The sequence below is a fragment of the Dendropsophus ebraccatus genome, chromosome 2, assembly GCF_027789765.1.
Source record: "Dendropsophus ebraccatus isolate aDenEbr1 chromosome 2, aDenEbr1.pat, whole genome shotgun sequence".
Lineage (NCBI taxonomy): Eukaryota > Metazoa > Chordata > Amphibia > Anura > Hylidae > Dendropsophus > Dendropsophus ebraccatus.
The window spans coordinates 39,723,164-39,742,463 of record NC_091455.1 but is presented as its reverse complement, the minus strand read 5'-3'; the positions used below and the strand labels follow the sequence as shown (position 1 = coordinate 39,742,463).

Genomic DNA, 19,300 nt, shown 5'->3' with positions numbered 1-19,300 from the left:
CAATGAGATGAGTAGAGGCAGCGGGATCAAGAGACAGAGGCGAGCTTCAGATCTTCTAAGGACTTTATTCCAAAATTAGACGAAGCTATCGGAGCAGAAGAAAGCTGTCCATTACCATAATAAAATAGCAGCTTAAAGCACCAAATCTGGTGAGAAATAGAGATATGGGGGCACACGCATCATTGGGTTTGTGCTATTACTTAGTTTACTAAGTGCACAAAAACTCAGTAACCACTATAGATGGCAGGTAGGGGTCAAGGAGGTTAGTGATACACTGGGTTTGTCTTGTTTGAAAAGAAATAAAAAACGAGTAGCACAAGGAAAGGGTTACTTGAGCACCGAACCGGCGGGTGCTGTTCTGAGGGTGAATTTGTACACTACACTACACTACCATAGGTGGCATGTGGAGCGAGAAGGGCTTACTGATGCATTGGCTTTGCATGATACTATAGTGGCCTTTGTGTTCTTTTGAGAAGTTTGCGCTTTTTTTTTTTACTCTTGTAGGAGGCATAGTTTCTTCTTAGCTATTGTGTTAAGCTATGTTCAACTCCTCAAAACTACGGCCGTAGTTCTGCGGCGAGAACTACGGCCGTAGTTTTACGTAGTGTGAACATAGCCTTATAGTGTGTGGATTTTCAGTCTATGCGGCAGCTTCTACCCTGGCTTGTTTTGTTTTTTTTAGCCAGACTGTTTTAGCCAAAAAAGTTGTGTAAAAAAAAAAAAAAAAAAATATTTAAGCACTTGCACCTAATGATAATTTTTGCGCAATCACCATAAAATTTTGCGCAGCCCATAAAAAGTACCACCTGCTTAAGAAAAATTGCTCAGATGATACATCTGCCCAATAATGTTTATAAACAACCCAAACATCTTGGATTTTAGCCTGGTCATCTGTTCGGATTAATGATGTCATTAGAGATGTCATTGATGATGTTATCAGTGATGTCATTGATGATGTCATCAGTGATGTCATCAGTAATGTCATCACTACTCGGTGATGTCATCGATGATGTAATCAATTATGTCGTCAACGATGAAGTTTTCAATAAAGTTATCATTGTTGCCAATGATTGCCATCAGTGATGTCGTGGATGATGTCTTCGATTATAGTATCGATGATATCATTATTGATGTTGTTTATGTCATCGATGATGTCGACAATGATGTCATAAGCAATGTTATCGATTATGTCATTGATGATGTCAGCGATTATGTCATCAGTGATGTCATCACTACTCGATGATGTCATCGATGTAATCAATAATGTCATCAGTAATGTCATTGATGATGTTGTCGATAAAGTTATTGTTGTCAGTGATGTCGTCGATGATGTCTTCAATTATATTATCGATGTTATTATTGATGTTATTTATGTCATCGATGATGTCAACAATGATGTCATCAGTTATATGATTGATGATATCATCCATGATGTTATTGATGATGTCATCAATGATGTCATCACTACTCGATGATATCATCGATGATGTAATCAAAGATGTAATCAGTGATGTCAACAATGATGTTGTCGATAAAGTTATCATTGTTGTCGATGACTGTCGTCAGTGATATCATGGATGATGTCTTTTATTATATTATCGATGATGTTATTATTGATGTAATCAATGATGTTGACAATGATGTCATTAGAGATGTCATTGATGATGTCATCAGTGATGTCATTGATTATGTCATTGATGATGTCACTAATGATATAATCGATTATGTCATCACTACTCGATGATGTCATCAATGATGTAATCAATTATGTCATTAGTAATGTCATTGATGATGTTGTCGTTAAAGTTATCATTGTTGTCAATTATTGTCATCAGTGATGTCGATGATGATGTCTTTGATTATATTATCAATGATGTTACATAGTTACATCATTGAAGTTGTTTATGTCATCAATGATGTCGACAATGATGTCATAGGAGATGTTATCGACTGATGACAGATGATATGAGCTGCAATATCAGACCTAACCTCTATTGAGGTACTTTGCTCATATGAAAGCAGCAGTCGTCAAATCAGCTGATTGGTGGAGCTTTAGGTTAAGTTAATTAAAATGACAGAGAAAAAAGTGGGGGTGGGGCTTAGCATGTGCTCTTTGATGGATCAAGGGAAAAAAAGAGAGACTGTTTACCTGCTTTAGTAAATGTCCAGAGGATCTGCATTGTCTTTACAAGGTAAATCAAGGCTTCCAATATGCATCAGCATTGCTTAGTGTAACCCATTACTTGCTTTGCTGCTGCTCTTTATTTCTTTTCCACTCACATAGCACCATACAAAGCCAATGCATCAGTAACCCCTTCTCCCTCCACATGCCCCATATAGTAGTTTACTGTATAAATCTACCCTCAGCACAGCATCAGCCTGTTCAGCGCTTAGAGTAACACCATTCTTGTCCTACTGCTTTTTTCCTGTCTGTTCAAATAAGACTTAAAAAAAAAACAAAAAAAAAACAGTGTACCCCTACCTACAATCTATAGTGGTATCTCATGTAAAACATTGGCCAAATACACTATAAACTTGTTCAATACACATTCGACAGCTCTATACCATGGCATAGCAGAGAAGAATATGTGATGAGTGATTAGCTGTGGAAGTAAGGGAGGAAGTAACTATGTGGGTACTACTGGAAAACAGCCCAGCTTTAGACCACCCCCAGAACTGAAATATTTCCCAGGGGCGATGCACCTAGGTTTTCACTGTGTTGAGCACTTTAACTAGCAACCTACAGTGCCTTCTTTAACTGGTCTCCCTTAGGTCAGTGATCATTGCTGTGGTGATCTACTAGGCATAGCTCCCACCTAGCCAGAATACTGCTCCACACTGATGAGGGGCAACAACCTGAAACAGCTGTTTGTGGATGGATATATGGCTTTGGGATTTCCTTTGTCATGTTCTTAAGCCCCTATTATCTCCGGGAGCAAGAGAGTGTCGACCAGTCAGATCAGCGCTTGCTCCTCATTCCCCGCTCGCTGCTGGCGCTATTACACGCACCTACAGAGTGCATGTAAGTGCGGCAGGCGGGGGAGGAGGGCGAGAAGGGAGCTGCAGGGGGGCAGTTTCTTGCACACCCACAGGTTCTTTTGCATATATTTCCCAGGGGGCAATGCACCTAGGTTTTCACTGTGTTGAGGTCATTGATTTGCTGTAGAACTAAAATGAGGGGGATCTTAGGGGCTGAATAATGGAGAAAATGCTAAAATCCCCTTCTCAGTACTTTTGAGGGTTAATCTAATAAAACTATTTCAGTTTTTTTTTTTTTAAATGATAGGTATGCTTTAAAAGACATTCTTGATCTGGGTCAGTGTTGCATGCTTCTTAATAGAACCAGAACAATAGACAAATAGCATTGTAGAAAACACAACCTAGCCCACTGTATACTCTTTGTATTATCTCCAACCATTCTGATGTCAGATGATTTATTGAACAGGAAAGTTCCAATCTAACATATGTCATTTCATCTCAACATGCCGCCTGACAGATGCTTCAGAAAAATTGAAAACAATATTATACACTGTTCCATTTTTATTCTTTCTCGGAATGAAGAAAATTAAGTGCCAATCTTTCCTGACATTCCCTACGAATGTTTGTAACCAGTCAGCGTTCTTACAATTACATTTACATAGGTAGACAAGGTATACTTATTTATCGGGAGAAAAGCTACGCTGTTATGTTTCCCTACACCACACCACTGTTATTGCCCTTTACCCTGTCGATGACTTGGGATAAATAATATCTTCATAGGCATCCTTGACTTTCCTACTGACTTGACATGTCCACCAGATGACCAGCTTTGAAGAAGGTCATGATATTGGCATACTCTGTTGGGAGTTGTTAATAATGTATACCAGGGATGGGGACCCTTGGGCCCTCCAGCTGTTGCAAAGCTACAATTCCCCTGGACAGCCAAAGCCAGGCATGATGGGAATTGTAGTTTTGCAACAGCTGGAACGTTGGAAGGTTCCTTATCCCAACTATATACAGTAGACGTATGTGGTCATTCAGTATTCTGGATGTAAACTGAACCGGTTAAGGGTGTTGCGAGCACGTTACAATAACATATTGAAATTGTATTGTGAGAAATTGGACTCCTGAAAATCGCAGAAAAGTAACAGCCGACACATCCCTACAAACTTTGAGAAGAACCAAGAAGGTATGACGACTTTACATAATGCTCCCCGGAGAATAAAAAACACATTTTACTCCTGAAGAAAACTGCCTCTAAGGTTCCATTTACATGGCAGTCATGTCTCAAGTCTCCTTCTGTAGCAAGACATTGACGTACAAGGTAAGAATGTAAATGGCACTTTAGAGACAATTTTCTTCCTTCGGGCTGAGAACTCTTTCTATATTTTTTCTCAAGAATACTGCTTGAAGTCTTTGCACCTTCTCCATCATTCCAGTAGTATTCAATAAAGTTGGTATCCAACATAGTTTACGAGAACACTCTTCTGTGCTGAAGAAGTAAAAGGAAAATGAAAGAGATCTTACCAGATAAACATGCCCGTATACCTTAGATTAGACTTGATAAAAGTGGAGGATGAACGAAAACGATCGACTGTCAGGTTACATGTAACAATGAATGATCATTTAGACTGACCAATGACAAGCTGTTATCTTCTGAAAAGAAGTCAGTTGAGTTGTGTTTGAAGATTTTAGGCAACAGTCAGACTATTAAAAAACTGTTTCAAGGTGCGTTCACACCTACAGGATCCGCAGCAGATCTGCAGCAGATTTGATGGTGCAGATTTGATGCTGTGTTCAGTTACTTAAATGAAATCTGCTGCAGATCTGCAGCAGAAAATCAGCTGCAGATCCTGTAGGTGTGAACGCACCATCAAAGAAAGATTTTTCTCAGAATATTATCAAAATGTTCCCGAATTATTCCCAGCAAGACTCTTCATTCATCACTCGGTGCCACTGATCATGTATGGCCATTTTGAACAGCATTAATTGCCAATATTAACTAAAAAATGTATTTAAGCATCTGTGAAATGGCTGATCATCAGATACTTCTTGAAGTAAACTGAACCACTGTTCAGCTGACAGTCATCTTTCCTATTCTCCCCATACTGTATATGCGCTTTCAGCATTGCAGCCAGAGTGCTCTGATGCCAGATAATTCCTCAGAGAACAAAAGGTTTGCCAGGTTCCTCTGGTGGGTATTCTCTCCACCAGAACAAATGGATTGGGCAGTTGAGATTCAACATGCCCGATCCTTCTCTTCCCTGACATCTGGACATTCAGCTGACAAGTGATTACTTTGTGGTGATTACTTCGAGCTGGGCTCTCTTCATAGAGGGTGAGATTTGGCTACTATCAGCAGCCAGGTCCTCACAATCAATGGCGGGCATTTAAGTGTCAGTGGCCCCTGTCACTTTCCAATTGGGACCCCTGCAGTGTCTGATGTCCCAATCGTTCTTCCTGACTCCTGGAGGTAAAATATTTACCTCTGTGTGGTCCGATCGGCAATCTTCTCATAGAGTCTGCCTCAAGCCGACTCTATGAGAAAAGCACAGATAACACTGATCAATTTTATGCAATATAAAAGATAAAAATAGATTTTTTTTTACAACCCCCCCCATAGAAGTTAAAATCAAATATATTTGGTACTGTAGCGTGCGCTATCCGAACTATTGCAATATATAACAAAATAGCATCACAATATAAATGAAAAGAGGTACACTCATATTGTACGAACAAAAACTACAGACAATGACCTAAAAAATTACCCTCGAAACAGCCGTGAAGGTGAAAAAATAAAACCATTATAAGAGTCACAATAGGGTAACTTTAATCATAAATATCTGTAAAAAAAAAAGTTTTGCTGTTTAAAAAAACATAAAAATATTAGAAAAGCTTTAACTATGGGTATCATTGTATTCGGACTGATCTATAGAATAAAGATAACATGTCAGTTTTACAGTAAAGTGCATTACGTAAAGACGGACCCACCACAAAAAAAAGAGAAGGTTTTGCTTTTCCCCCGTAATCTCACCTCATAAATGCTATTTTTGGGGTTCCATCATACCTACGACACAAACTAATAAACACACATCTATATAAGAAGCCATCTCTGTATTTGTATCCAGTCTTACCATCATGATTGGGATTTCCTAAGGTCCATGGCTCATCGGAGTCAAAATGTGTATCTCCTCCTATTCCAGGTCCCGGGAAATAAGCATGAGCCAAAAATCCCCCCTCTCCATCGAATGGCGAGCTGTCTCCATGGAAACCTGATGCAAAGATGATGGTAATGTCCACTTCCCGTTTGCCATTTTCTAATTCATTGTACGGAACTTCTTCAAATGTCAATGGAGTTACATTCTGCCAAACATCAAAGGCACGGCGAATGGCTTTACGCGTTTCTGTGTCTCCCACTTTTGGAGTGACGTTCTTTATACTACAAAAAAAAAGAATTATGTGTCAGTCACAAACATTTTACAGGCTGCCATAGCCAAAATATATTTATATTGCTATGTAATGATAGTAGGCTAGTAGGTTAATGCTAATTTATAGACTATCTGACACCGAGAGATTGGATAGATTGAAGAAGATTTATTTGTAAGTAGGACGGCAGCTAGACATGCTATAACTTTTCAGTGGGAGCTTTAGATGGAGGATAAATCATATACTGATGTAGCAGAGCTAAGTTTGTAATTGGCTCTATAGAAATTCAATGTATTTTCTATATTTTTCCATAGGAGTTGCATTATTTTAACCTAAAAGCAGCAAATTAAACTATTCCTTTATTCATCACAAGAACTGAATCTACTCTACTCGGCATTTGATTCCCCGTGTCTGGAGATGTTGGATGCAGCTCTACAGCTGCCAGGGAAATCATGGAAATAGCTATAGACTATGTTCACACAACATATCTTTTCGTAAAAGTACAGCCGTTGTTGCAACCTTTTTATAAAAAGGTACGTTGCCTGGTCTTCTATATGATATTTTCAGAGACCAGCCGGGTCACGGAACAGCCGGTCTCTTAAGCAATATGAAGATGGCCATAGGCTGTATCCATGTTTTACAGAACTCCCTCAGGCTGCATCCAACGTCCCCAAATGAGGAGAGTTCGAGTTCCGAAAAGTTGCCGAACCTGGAAAATTTTCTCAAGTCCACTCAGCACTATGCATGGATGTTCAACTCAATGATAATGTAGATGTCAATGCTGTCTGCTCTTTAGCTCCATCAAGGCAGAACTGTGTCAGCAACTAGAGATCAGTTGAATTGTGTAATGGGAGTCTAAGTTAGTCGGAAACTCACCTGCTCTATCCCTCCCTCATGCTTTGCCCTGCAGCCCTGTCTGTCCAGATCAGCTTTAGTCTGGGCTCATACACAGCCCTATAGCATCTACAGGGCCGAGCTCCCTCTCTTATCAATTCTCTAGGTGCCAACAGCCAACATGACAGACACCCACCAATTTATAAACCAAGCTTTTCTTTTTGAGGTCTGACTGACCAACCAGACAGAGCCGTATTTTTCAGTAGACACCCAAAGGCCTGGGCCTAGGATGGCAATGTTAAGGAGGCACCACTTGGGTAAAAAAAAATAAAAATACTTTTGGTGTAGTTCCTAACTAAGGATGGTCCGAACCTGCCGAGGTTCGGGTTCGTATGAACCCGAACGCTCGACATCAGATTCCCGCTGTCTGGCCGCTCCGTGGAGAGGGTGGATACAGTGGGAGGACCGCCTGAAAAACTGGCTGTATCCCAGTTTTCCAGGCGGTCCTCCCGCTGTATCCACCCTCTCCACGGTTTGCACGAACCCGAACCTCGGCAGGTTCAGACTATCCCTATTCCTAACACCATTGTGTGGCCTGGAGAAAATAATGAATTCCCCCACTTTGGTCAAATTCACATGGCAAATGCTAACAATCCTAATGGCTCTTAGTGTATAGGGGTAAGATCTCCAACAAAATTCACATGAACAACATTTCCGTCACAGATCTGCATGAAAAAAATGATGACATATGCGAGAGTGTGTTCTGTCCAAATGCCTAAGGCAACTCGAGCTGTAACGGCCCAGAAGGGGCAACCATGGTGGCAGAGGGTAAGCAGCTAAAAGTGAATAATAACAAGAATACAGTGGTACCTTGGTTTAAGAGTAACTTGGTTTTAGAGCATTTTGGTTTAAGAGCTCACAGTTTTTCAAAATTGTGACTTGGTTTAAGCGCATTGCTTTGGTTTAAGAGCTCCCTGTGCTGGGTGGGAGCGCGAGTGGGGGAGGGGCTTGGCTTCATAGCAGGGTCTATAGCACTGTACTCTGACCCAGGAAGTCTCCCTCACCTTCTAAATCATAGCATATCCACTTCAGGCTGGGGCTTGCATCAGGGGACAGGTCTGTGGAGGTAATCTCCTTATAGCTGTAACCCCTCTCTCCCCAGACAGACAGTGCTGCATGTATGTGCCCACATCTGCCCTGCTCATTCCTTCCTGCTCCCTGCAGTCTCTGTCCGCCATTGTGTTTCCCATCCTCTCCATTACTGTACAGTAACTTATAATATCACATATTCTGCTGTTTCTGAATGTTTGTTTCATTTGTTTTACATATTATTCAGAATAATAAATCATTATTTTTGGGGTGTGGAACCAATTGTCTGCATTTCTATGATTTCTTATGGGAACATTTGCTTTGGTTTAAGAGTGGATTTGGATTACAAGCACGGCTCCGGAACGAATTATGCTCGTAATCCAAGGCACCACTGTATATGTAAAGCATCTAACAAATCTATAGACATTCTTGCTGCCAGAACCATCACCTGGTTGCCTGGAGGGCCTAGTGTGACTGTTGTGGCCTATTAGATTGTGTACCATCACTAATACAGTCTGGGTTATGAGTGATGTATCCTACTGGATAAGCACTGGACAGCTAATATGGTCAGGAGAGAGTGACAGCATTGGTGCCAGGTATTGCAAGTGTAAAGGCCTGCAGAGCATGGTACCTATAGGTAGGACAATAGAAAGTGGTCCAGTCTGGGAGAGTAATGGATGTCAGGGGACTATGGTGAGTAAGTACACCATTCCATGTAGAGAGCCTGACCAGAGACTGGTGGTGCAGAAGAAGCGGACCAAAGACCCTCTCCGGGATGTGTTCAGAAAAGGACAGAATATACTAAAATGTGGCTCCTAAATATCCCCAAATGCTGCCCGTTACTTGGCTCCAGTTACTAGAGACTGTAAATACAGCCATGTAGACTCCAAACCTACAACCATATTATGTGCTTTAGGTCTCACGATGCTATTAGCCCTCACTAACAAATAAGGCTGAGTTCACACTACGTTTTTGCAAAAGAAAAACACATGCATTTATGTGCATCCGTTTTGATCCGTTTTTCCATTGGCTTTCACTATAAAAAAAAAATAAAAAAACAGATCAAAACACGTTTTTTTAATGTACACAAAAATGTGGCCAACTTCGTTTTTGTGTACGTAAAAAAAAAATTATGCGATTTGATGTTTTTTTGTTTTTTTTTTATATAATGGAAGTCAATGGAAAAATTTATTAAAACGGATACACACAAATACAACCATTTTTCCAGCCGTTTTTTTGCAAAAACGGATTGCAAAAACGTGGTGTGAACCCAGCCTAATACCAAAAATGACATGCCATGGACCAATGGGCATATTATATTAATCTATCGGGGTATTAATGTGGAAATCTTTACAGTGTAATTGGGATTTTGCTCGGTTTGTAATGTTCTACCATTGTAATATTGATTTTACATTTCTACAAATTGCAAAACAGAAGCACGATAAGTGTCTGGTTCCTGAGCAGAAATTTTCCGGTGTTTTATGCTTCTCCACAAAATATTGGATCTTGTTATCTGGCATGATCAATCTCATCAGCCGACAGGAATCAATGAAGAGTCTGTCTGACAGTGGTTTGCTCTGCCCATTCATCTCTACAGATCTCATATCCTTTGTGTGTCAGGCCCGGTAAGGGGGATAAGGCGGCCTCTCTGGTGTAATGTTCTGCCGCTGCCTGTCCAACTCTTTTTTTGTTGTTGTTTTTACGTCAGAGAACAGGACTGGCGGAAAAAAATAAATACACAAGGAATCCATATTTATTATGAAGCGGAAACTATGGATTTTCTTCACCTGAGCTTTTAATCTGAAATTAAAGTTAGACAGTGAAGAGTCTGTCTGACAATCGGGAGAGACGCTGCGCATCAAGAAAATGGCTGTGAGTGGTAAAAGTATCCTCTGGGCTTTCATTGTAAAACACACCAACAATTAAAGTGTAACTTATTTCTAGGATCTTATTTCTCCTAGATCCTCATGTACTTGCTGAAACTTTATTAAAAAGTCCATCGTCAACCTAATTCATTAATAGGTAGTTATCATTGACTGCCATGTTACACACAGTAAGGCCATGTTCACACAACATATGCTTACCATAAATCACGGCCATTGTTACAGTTTGCAAATCACGGCCGTGATTTATACAAAACGTGTTGTATTTGAATTAATGGAATACACTTAGTATACGCTCCGGCCGGGATTCCATACGGCCACATGAAAAACTGACATGTCAGTTTTCTGCAGCCGCTATTCATTGAATAGCGGCTGCACAAGACATGTCAGTTCACACAATTGAGTGTGCGGCTCCGGGCGCACACTCCATTGTGTGTAGCAGTGAATAGGGATCTGGGCGCGCACGGGTGTGCCTGCATCCGAATTCACTAGAAATGAAGATCATCCGGCCGGTACTGCAGGATGATCTTCAGTAACACTGGCCAGGTCACAAAACGGCCGTTGTTATACACAATGTGAACATGGCTTCAAGGTGCAGCATGATCAGAAAGTTATATAGATTTGTAATTTACTTCCATTTTAAAAATCTTAAGTCTTCCTATACTAATTAGCTGCTGTATGTCCTGCATGAAAGGTTTCCTTTTCAGTCTGACACAGCGCTCTCTGTTGACATCTGTGTCCGAGACAGGAACTGTCCAGAGCAGGAGAGGTTTTCTATGGGGATTTCCCGCTCTGTACACTCCCTGTCTCGGACAGAGGTGGCAGCAAAGAGCACTGTGTCAGACTGGAAAGAATACACCATTTCCTGCAGGACAAAAAGCAGCTGATAAGTATAGGAAGACTTGAGAATTTTAAATAGAAGTAAGTTATAAATCTATATAACTTTCTGAAACCAGTGGATTTGAAAGAAAAAGATTTTTGAGGGTTAACCCCTTCAAGTGAACTTGCTGAGCCGACGGGTTTGGCAACGTTCTCCGAACCCGAAGCAATTTGACTTATACTCAAGAGTGGCGAACAGCTACCTAGCAGCTTTATGACGAAATTATAAGTAATAGTTGTAGCATTGACCTCTCTGGTTATAAATAACTCCATCTTGTCTCTTCCTATAAATCCCACTTGTAATTGTCATAATCATTCCCATCTCGCACGTCACCTTAGACAACTCCAGCGTGAAGACTTCTCGCTTAATCACTTATTTTCACTCCCGCTTTCCCTCATTTGCATCATGAGAAGTTGGAGTTGTTAGTGTCACTCCTCATAGCGAATCATTCTAGCAAAGATGTCTCGATGTCTGCTGGAAACGCGCGGTGACAACATTAGCATGTCATCCTTTCACCAAGAGGAGAAGAGCAGCGGGCAGATTATAAGGCGGAGTATTGATATCTATGGATGTGCCGAGGAGATGCATGCTCGGGAAGCGGCGGCTCCGGTAAACACCAGGCATCCTAATCAGTTAATTGGGGTATACGCCATAATTTGTCAGGGTCTCATAAAAATAAAAGGCTTACAATTCTCTCTGATTTGTTACACCTGAATCTTTTCATTCCAGCTGGCATCAATCAAAGCTTAGCTGGAATCTGGGCATTTGCTGGGCTTTTCTGGCTCGCTGTATGGCTTATTGAAATAAATGAATTGCTTCTAGTCAAATATAGATTTCATTTTCTGCTCCTCTTCTTCTTCCTCCAGACGCTTCCCATTGGGTTATTTCATTAATCTTTTTGCTGTGTGACTGCTTCCCACATGTGGCTTGTTAATCTGGAGCCTTGGAAAGCTACGGCTCCTGTGTGTGATTTGTAGGTCAATAAAACAAAATTATTCATTGTGCATCTACAAAGCAGTAATGATCTTATACTCAGTGTCCGGCCAACAAACTTTTCTATCTCTAGGATCCACAGACAGATCCAAACAGGCTATTTGGTTTAGAAAACCCACTTTCCCTATACCCTATAAATCACTCTGTCTCTGAAGGACTTGCGCTAATCTCCATTTCCCAGTTAACTTTAATCAGGAACCGTGTAATATTTAAAGGGGTATTCCAGAGGGAAAAAAAATGCAAGTGGTGTCAGAAAGTTTAACAGATTTGTAAATTATTTCTATTTCAAAACTTTTTTCCCCACCAGATTACCTTTTTTTTTTTTTTTTTTGCTATAGGAGAAGTAAATACTTACTACCAGGTTCCCATAGAGATTACAGATGGGGTCTCAGTAATAGTCCTTTTACATGGGCCGATCAGGAGGAGCAAACGATCACTGACCAGTCAGATCAGCGCTTGCTTGCTCCTCATTCCCCGCTCACTGTATGTGCTATTATATGCGCCGACAGAGAGCAGGGGGCATGGGGAGCTGTCGGAGGGGCTTCCCGGACGATCTTTAGATTTCCGGGCAGCTCATAGAAGATAGCGGCGGTCGGCAGTGAGGGTCTATCAAATCTGGAGTTTTAATGGAGGAGCAGTGAAGCAATCAGACAGGGTGCCTGCTTGACCACCTCACCATTTAAATTCCTCCTAGTGGTCTAGTGGGCTGACAGGAATAGGGGAAATGGGGATTCTTTTCCTTCCACATTTATTAGAGGCATTACCCACCTTCAATAACTGTTGGACGACAATTATCTCGCCTGTGCTCCCCATTAGCATGAATGTTTGCATTGTTTTGCGTTGCACGGGTGTTCCCTAAAGGTAGAGGAGAGGTAAACTGCACCCAGACACCTCTGGCTATGGCTTATCCCTTTGAGAACAAAAGAGTCAGTCAGTGAAAATACATAACGCTCAACACTTATCTTCACCAATATCATCAGTGGAAACTCAGGAGCCCCCATACACATTATACTGATGGCTAGTGTAATATAGTGATGCCCCAAGTAACAATGGCCTCAGACTATTTGTACAGTATATGTAAGGTTTTTCTGTGCTGAATTATTTACTTATTTTCTTAACTTTTTTTTTTCTTTTTTGGGATGACATTTTGGAACCAATTACTAGTTTTCCATTGTTATGGTTTCAGGTTGGAATAGCTTCAAATTACATCAGCAATCCCCCAAACCAGTACTGTAACTGGTAAATTATATTGTAACCAATAAATACTATTATTCACTGGTGCATGCCCTATTGTAAGGTCGCCCCTAACAAAACGTCTCCTTCTGGCTCAGGGTCTTCTAATTTTCAATAATTATCGTCATATTAATCATACTAAGAGCTATAATTCCTAATTATTAATTATTCTCTCCAATGTCTGATGGCAGATGAGCTCTCATAAGGATCAGCTGTCACAAAGAGCTTCCAAATAGTGATGCAAATCATCATAGAAATGTTGCTAGAAAATGTCATTTCGAGGATGTGTCACTGCATTGAGCCTACATGCGTATTGGTCTGTGGGATGTCTCTACAGATAGTCGTATCATCGGGACATCGGCTGTAAGACAAGCTCTTGAAGTGGAGAAGTGAATGGTATTTATTTTAATCTCCCTAGAAAACAAGAGTCTTCTGGCAGGACCACACGAACATGTGTGCAATAGGAGATACATAATAATTCCTTCCTTATTAGTCTATAATACAGATTTTCTCTAGAGTATTCCTCGCTTCAAACATTTTTGTTATCTTCAATTTCTCAGGCTATAAAATTCATATGACTTATATCAATCAGAGAGAGCCGCAAGCTAGACCCCCAGGAATCACGATAACAAGCGTCTCCTAGGCCCAAAGCGATGGGTACATTTCCATAACATCCATTTATCACAATAGAGAATGACCATGCACGCGCATATATCTCATAACTAAAACTGAGGATCTGGAGAAATACCCTTTTGTTCCATTGCTCTTGCTCCCAGACCCTGATCAAATGGACTTTTATGAAACCATTATATTGTTCTATTGTTTCACTGTGCTCTATGTCAGCTCCACATCAGGAAGGTATTAAAACAGGAAGCCATCATAGAGCCCAATGTGCCCATTGACTTTAATGTGCCTAATGGAGTCTAATTGTGACTCAGTTTGGTCCATTTTTCAAACAATGGCCCATTAAAGGAGAAGTCCGGCCAAAATTAATTTTTGATATGTTGTTACTTATGAAAAGTTATACAAATTTCTAATGTACATTAATTATGGGAAATGCACATATAGGGCTATTTCCCTTAATTTAGTAGATCAGGAAGTGTTAGAATTCTCTCTGAAGAAGTGACGTCACGACCCAGGGTGTAATTCCTATGGAGTGTCCAGCAGGGGGCGCTCTCTATATAGAAGTCTATGGGACTTTATTGTTTCTATGGGTTTCTATGTAATGTAATGTAATGTAATGTAGTGTACAGTGCTTTATTGAATGAATACATCTATGGAATACTTTGGGGAGCAAGTGTCCTTGCTCCCCAAAGTATTGCATAAATGTATTCATTCAATACACAGTAAGCCCACCGATCCGCCGCATTTCCGCCGAATTTCCGCCGCATTCCCGCCGATCCGCCACACGCCGATCCGCCGCATTCCCGCCGATCCGGACCATATACATTGAACTACAGCTCCCATCATCTGCTTCTAGTATGAACAGGTGATGGGAGCTGTAGCTGGGTAATGGATATGACATGCCGCCGGGCGCAGGGGGGAGCCGCTCAGTACACAGCAGCTCTCCCCCCTCCTCCTCCTCCTTCCGGGATAACTTCCGCCTATACCAATGCTGAGTCCCTGCCTGGCCGCCGCTGTCCGCTCACATATACCGGCTCCCGGCATCAGCGCGGACACCAGGATGCATCGGGAGCCGGTATGTATGGGGGGGAGAGCGGAGAGCGGCGACCAGGCAGGGAGTCAGCATTGGTATAGGCGGAAGTTATCACGGAAGGAGGAGGAGGAGGGGGGAGAGCTCCTGTGTACTGAGCGGCTCCCCCCTGCGCCCGGCGGCATGTGATATCCCTTACCCAGCTACAGCTCCCATCACCTGTTCATACTATAAGCAGATGATGGGAGCTGTAGTTCAATGTATATGGTCCGGATCGGCGGGAATGCGGCGGATCAGCGTGTGGCGGATCGGCGGGAATGCGGCGGAAATTCGGCGGAAATGCGGCGGATCGGTGGGCTTACTGTGTATTGAATGTATTGAATGAATACATTTATGCAATACTTTGGGGAGCAAGGACACTTGCTCCCCAAAGTATTCCATAGATGTATTCATTCAATAAAGCACTGTACACTACATTACATTACATTACATAGAAACCCATAGAAACAATAAAGTCCCATAGACTTCTATATAGAGAGCGCCCCCTGCTGGACACTCCATAGGAATTACACCCTGGGTCGTGACGTCACTTCTTCAGAGATATTTCTAACACTTCCTGATCTACTAAATTAAGGGAAATAGCAGTATATGTGCATTTCCCATAATTAATGTACATTAGAAATTTGTATAACTTTTCATAAGTAACAACATATCAAAAATTAATTTTGGCCGGACTTCTCCTTTAAAGTCAATGGGCCCCTCGGGCTCTACATCAGCTTCCCATTTTGACAGCTTGCCAATGTAGATCCCACCGGAAAAGCTAAAACCTGGTGTAAATGTAGGCTGATGCGTTTATTTTCATGGAAAACCATCATGTAAAAAACCCTCCAAATATAAGATAAAGTATTTTTATACGAGAAATTTCATACACAAAATATGGTCCATTAAGTCACATTCCAAGTAATCTGGAGAGCAAGTAGGACAGTTTACACCAGTCTATATTTTACACCCTTTGACAAATGTGGGCCATCATTTTTTAAATTGGTCCATCAGGCCATGTTCATATGGTGTATAACACCCGGCCGGATCACAGAACGCCGGTGTTACTGAAGATCATCCCGGCCGGTACTGCAGTACCCGGCCAGATGATCTTAATTTCTGCTGAATTCACTGCTGCACACAATGGAGCGTGCGGCCGGAGCTGCACGCTCCATTGTGTGAACTGACAGATTCTCTGGCCGGAGTGTATACTATTGGGGACATTAATTAAGTCCAGCGTTTTTTACGCCGGACTTATAAATGTCCCCGCATCTCCGGCGCTACGGAGATTTATGTAGAGGCGGACTGCCGTAGTTGCAAATCAGCAACAACAGCCGTGATTAATACTTAACTTACGTTGTGGGAACATGGCCTCAGCCTGTAAATCCAGCCTGAAATGTTGTAAAAAATGGTTTTATGGCTCCTCTATATTCTTTCCATATTATTAAAGGGAATCTGTCACTAGGCTTATACCACCTTAAATGAGCGCAGGATAAACTAGTAACAGAAATGCTGAAAAGATTGGTGTATTACTGACATAATTTTGTTCAGAGGTTCTCCTAATATGCAGGTGAGTAGGATTATTGCCAAACCCCTCCCCACGCCCTCACGCTGCTGATTGACAGTTATCTTTCCATGCTGTGTATAGGCAGTTAACTGCCAATCATCAGATGTTGGGTGGAGTTTCCTGATAGGACAGCATAAACCTGCTGACAGAGTCTCTTTAAGCTGTGATTTCCTTCATCACTAAAACCAAGATGTTGGATGCATGTCAGATACCGGCACCATCCAATGGACCCTATTTACTTACAATAGGACCGATCTAATGCTGAAAGGTCCATTTAACAGGTAAAGATAAAGCTGAAGGCATCACTATTCCTCCTGTCTAAAAAACAACAAAATCTGAAACAACAACAATCTGAAATCTGAAGGTACTTCCGACACTGCTGTGAACATAGCCTCAATAACAAAACAGCTTTCCATTTACCAGTTCTACCAATGATTTAGCCGTTTGGTCTGCACCACTGGGGGAGGGTATACACAAGTTCCTGTAGGGTCAACCATGTTTGGCTCCAGCTATAAAATAGGGCTACTACTCTAATAAAATGCCTGAATGGTGGACTACACCATTCCGACCAATCGGTCAATGAGTAAAGAAACGGTTATTCTTTAGGCCTGGTTGTCAAGGTTGACACTTGAAGGATTTAAAGAGGTATTCCAAGAAAATCAACTTTCCCCCTATCCACAGGATTGGGGAAAGTAGGAGATCGTTGGGGGTCCGACTTCTGTACTCCCCGCTGATCTCCGTATCGGGCCCCCAGCTTCTGCGCTGGAACAGTGCCGAACAGTGCCGACCGGCGGGCGGGAGGGTGTGGTGGTGGGGTTACAGAGGTCGGACCCCCGCAATCTCCTATTTTTTCTTGGAATACCTCTTTAACCAGCAGTCATTCTTCAGAAGTAACCAGTTCATATAGGTATGGGGTGGACTAAAATAAATATTAAAAATAAATATATATATATTGACTATATTCTAGTTTCTACATAAAGATGGAGGAGTGAAGCATCCACATAATGTGTTAGCAGATAATTATGGGAATGATCCGAAGCTTTCCATTCTTACGGGCTTATCATCTGAGAGCAGCCAAACAATTGCCGTAGTGATAACTCTTCCTCCTGAAATGTCTATGTAGCTTTAGTTAACTCCGTGTAATTAACTTGAAAGCTTCAATCAATGTTTTAAAGACCCAGACTTTATCAAGTTCACAGCAAAGCTATAAAAATCTCATTACAGTAATCTGTAAATGAGAATGACAGAAGGTAAAACATACAATCCCAGCCAGCAAGCAAATTCCAAAATAACAATGGCCGTATCCGGCATGTTCTCTAAACTGTTCCTTAAGTCCAATCTGTTTCGCCAAGTAAAGCTATTTTTGTCATATTTGATCGTTTTTAGAACAATAAATTATTTTTGCGCTTCAATTTTTTTTCTACATTCGGAGCTGCACATCTTGAGAGTATTCATTGGACCCCATTTATTAGGTTCTCGTCAGATGGGTCTCCTATCGTCATCTGCCTTCTAATAACATAGTGGGACTTATTGAGGAAACTGCCAGCCTGGTGTATCTGGTGTATGGAGTGGCTTATAGAGACCTATAAAGGCCATGCAATGCCCCATGGGGAAAACAATATGCAAATTAGTTGACCAACAGAAGGGGAAAGAGTTTCTCTCTGTTGCCACCTAGTTAGCATTAAGTCATACATGACCCAATGGGATCATGTGGAAAGAAACTGACATATTATACTGTGTAAGCATAAAGTGGGATACGTTCCCAATAGGGATCCATTGTAAACAACAGAAATGAAAAAAAAAAAGTAAGCAATGTAGTATATGTTTTTTACTGGATGCCTTTGTATAAAAAAGTGCAGCAGACAAAGCTTTTTCCAGTAAGAAAAAGTATTCATGTTGCCAGATACCAAAATTACACTCTGTTGGAATTGGTTACGTAAAAGATGCCCTAAGGATATGTTGGGTGAATGTGCTTTTCCATCCGTCATATTATGAATAGTGTTTAGTGGACTGTTCAGGTTCAGCAACGTTCTCCAAACCAGAACACTCGGCAATTGACTCCCGCTGCGTGTAGAAGTTGGATGTCGCCCTAGGGAGTCCTGGAACACATGGATACTATAACTATAGGCAGTATCCATGTTTTCCTGCTAGTCCTAGAGCCGTGTTCCAATTTCTTCAGCCCCTGGGAGTGAAATGTTGCAGCATTTGGGTTTGAAGAACGTTGCCAAACCCGATAGTTTGAGTAGTCTGCCCAATAGTGAACAAAGCTTTAGAGGTGTTGTCCCATTAATTAATATGAATTTGCTCAACTAAGTCAAGAAAAACATGAAAACCTATTCCCCGCCTTTGACGTTCTTTGATTTCCCCTTTACGTGTCCAGTAATGGTGGTCACACATGCTTAGTAGCTCAGTCCCACCTCTCCTGTCATACACGGGTAGCAGAGTAATTCCTTCTATTGTGCAGACAGCCTCGGACTGGGCCACCGGGGAGCCGGGGAAACCCCCGGTGGGCCCCTCCCCCTTCCTCCCTATTGGTGGGCCCCTTAACAGGAGGCTTCCCGTTTATTTGCTCAAGGCCCCATATGCCGTACATTTCTCCCTGCAGCTGCAGAGGCCTGTCACCTGGTCACTGCCTCTGTATAGTGAGGTGTATGGGCCGGGCAGTGACCATGGTGACAGGCAGCAGTGTAATGTGGAGCGCGGTGTCTCTCTCCTCTCCCGGC

At 41.7% G+C, this 19,300-nt stretch overlaps 1 protein-coding gene and 1 long non-coding RNA gene across 3 annotated transcripts in view; one reads left to right on the top strand and one right to left on the bottom strand.

The window, feature by feature from the left end:
• The window catches only part of MMP16 (matrix metallopeptidase 16), a 176,657-nt gene that overhangs the window by 58,129 nt on the left and 99,228 nt on the right, over nucleotides 1-19,300 (bottom strand). For both annotated transcript variants that reach the window (XM_069957394.1, XM_069957395.1), the window contains one exon: nucleotides 6,114-6,418. In XM_069957394.1, coding sequence (XP_069813495.1) covers nucleotides 6,114-6,418 — 305 coding nt within the window. The remainder of the gene's footprint in view (nucleotides 1-6,113; nucleotides 6,419-19,300) is intronic.
• Nucleotides 16,694-19,300, top strand: part of LOC138783121 (uncharacterized) — a 53,469-nt gene continuing 50,862 nt past the window's right edge. Inside the window, exon 1 of the long non-coding RNA XR_011361635.1 lies at nucleotides 16,694-16,858. This is a non-coding gene — a long non-coding RNA (uncharacterized lncRNA). The remainder of the gene's footprint in view (nucleotides 16,859-19,300) is intronic.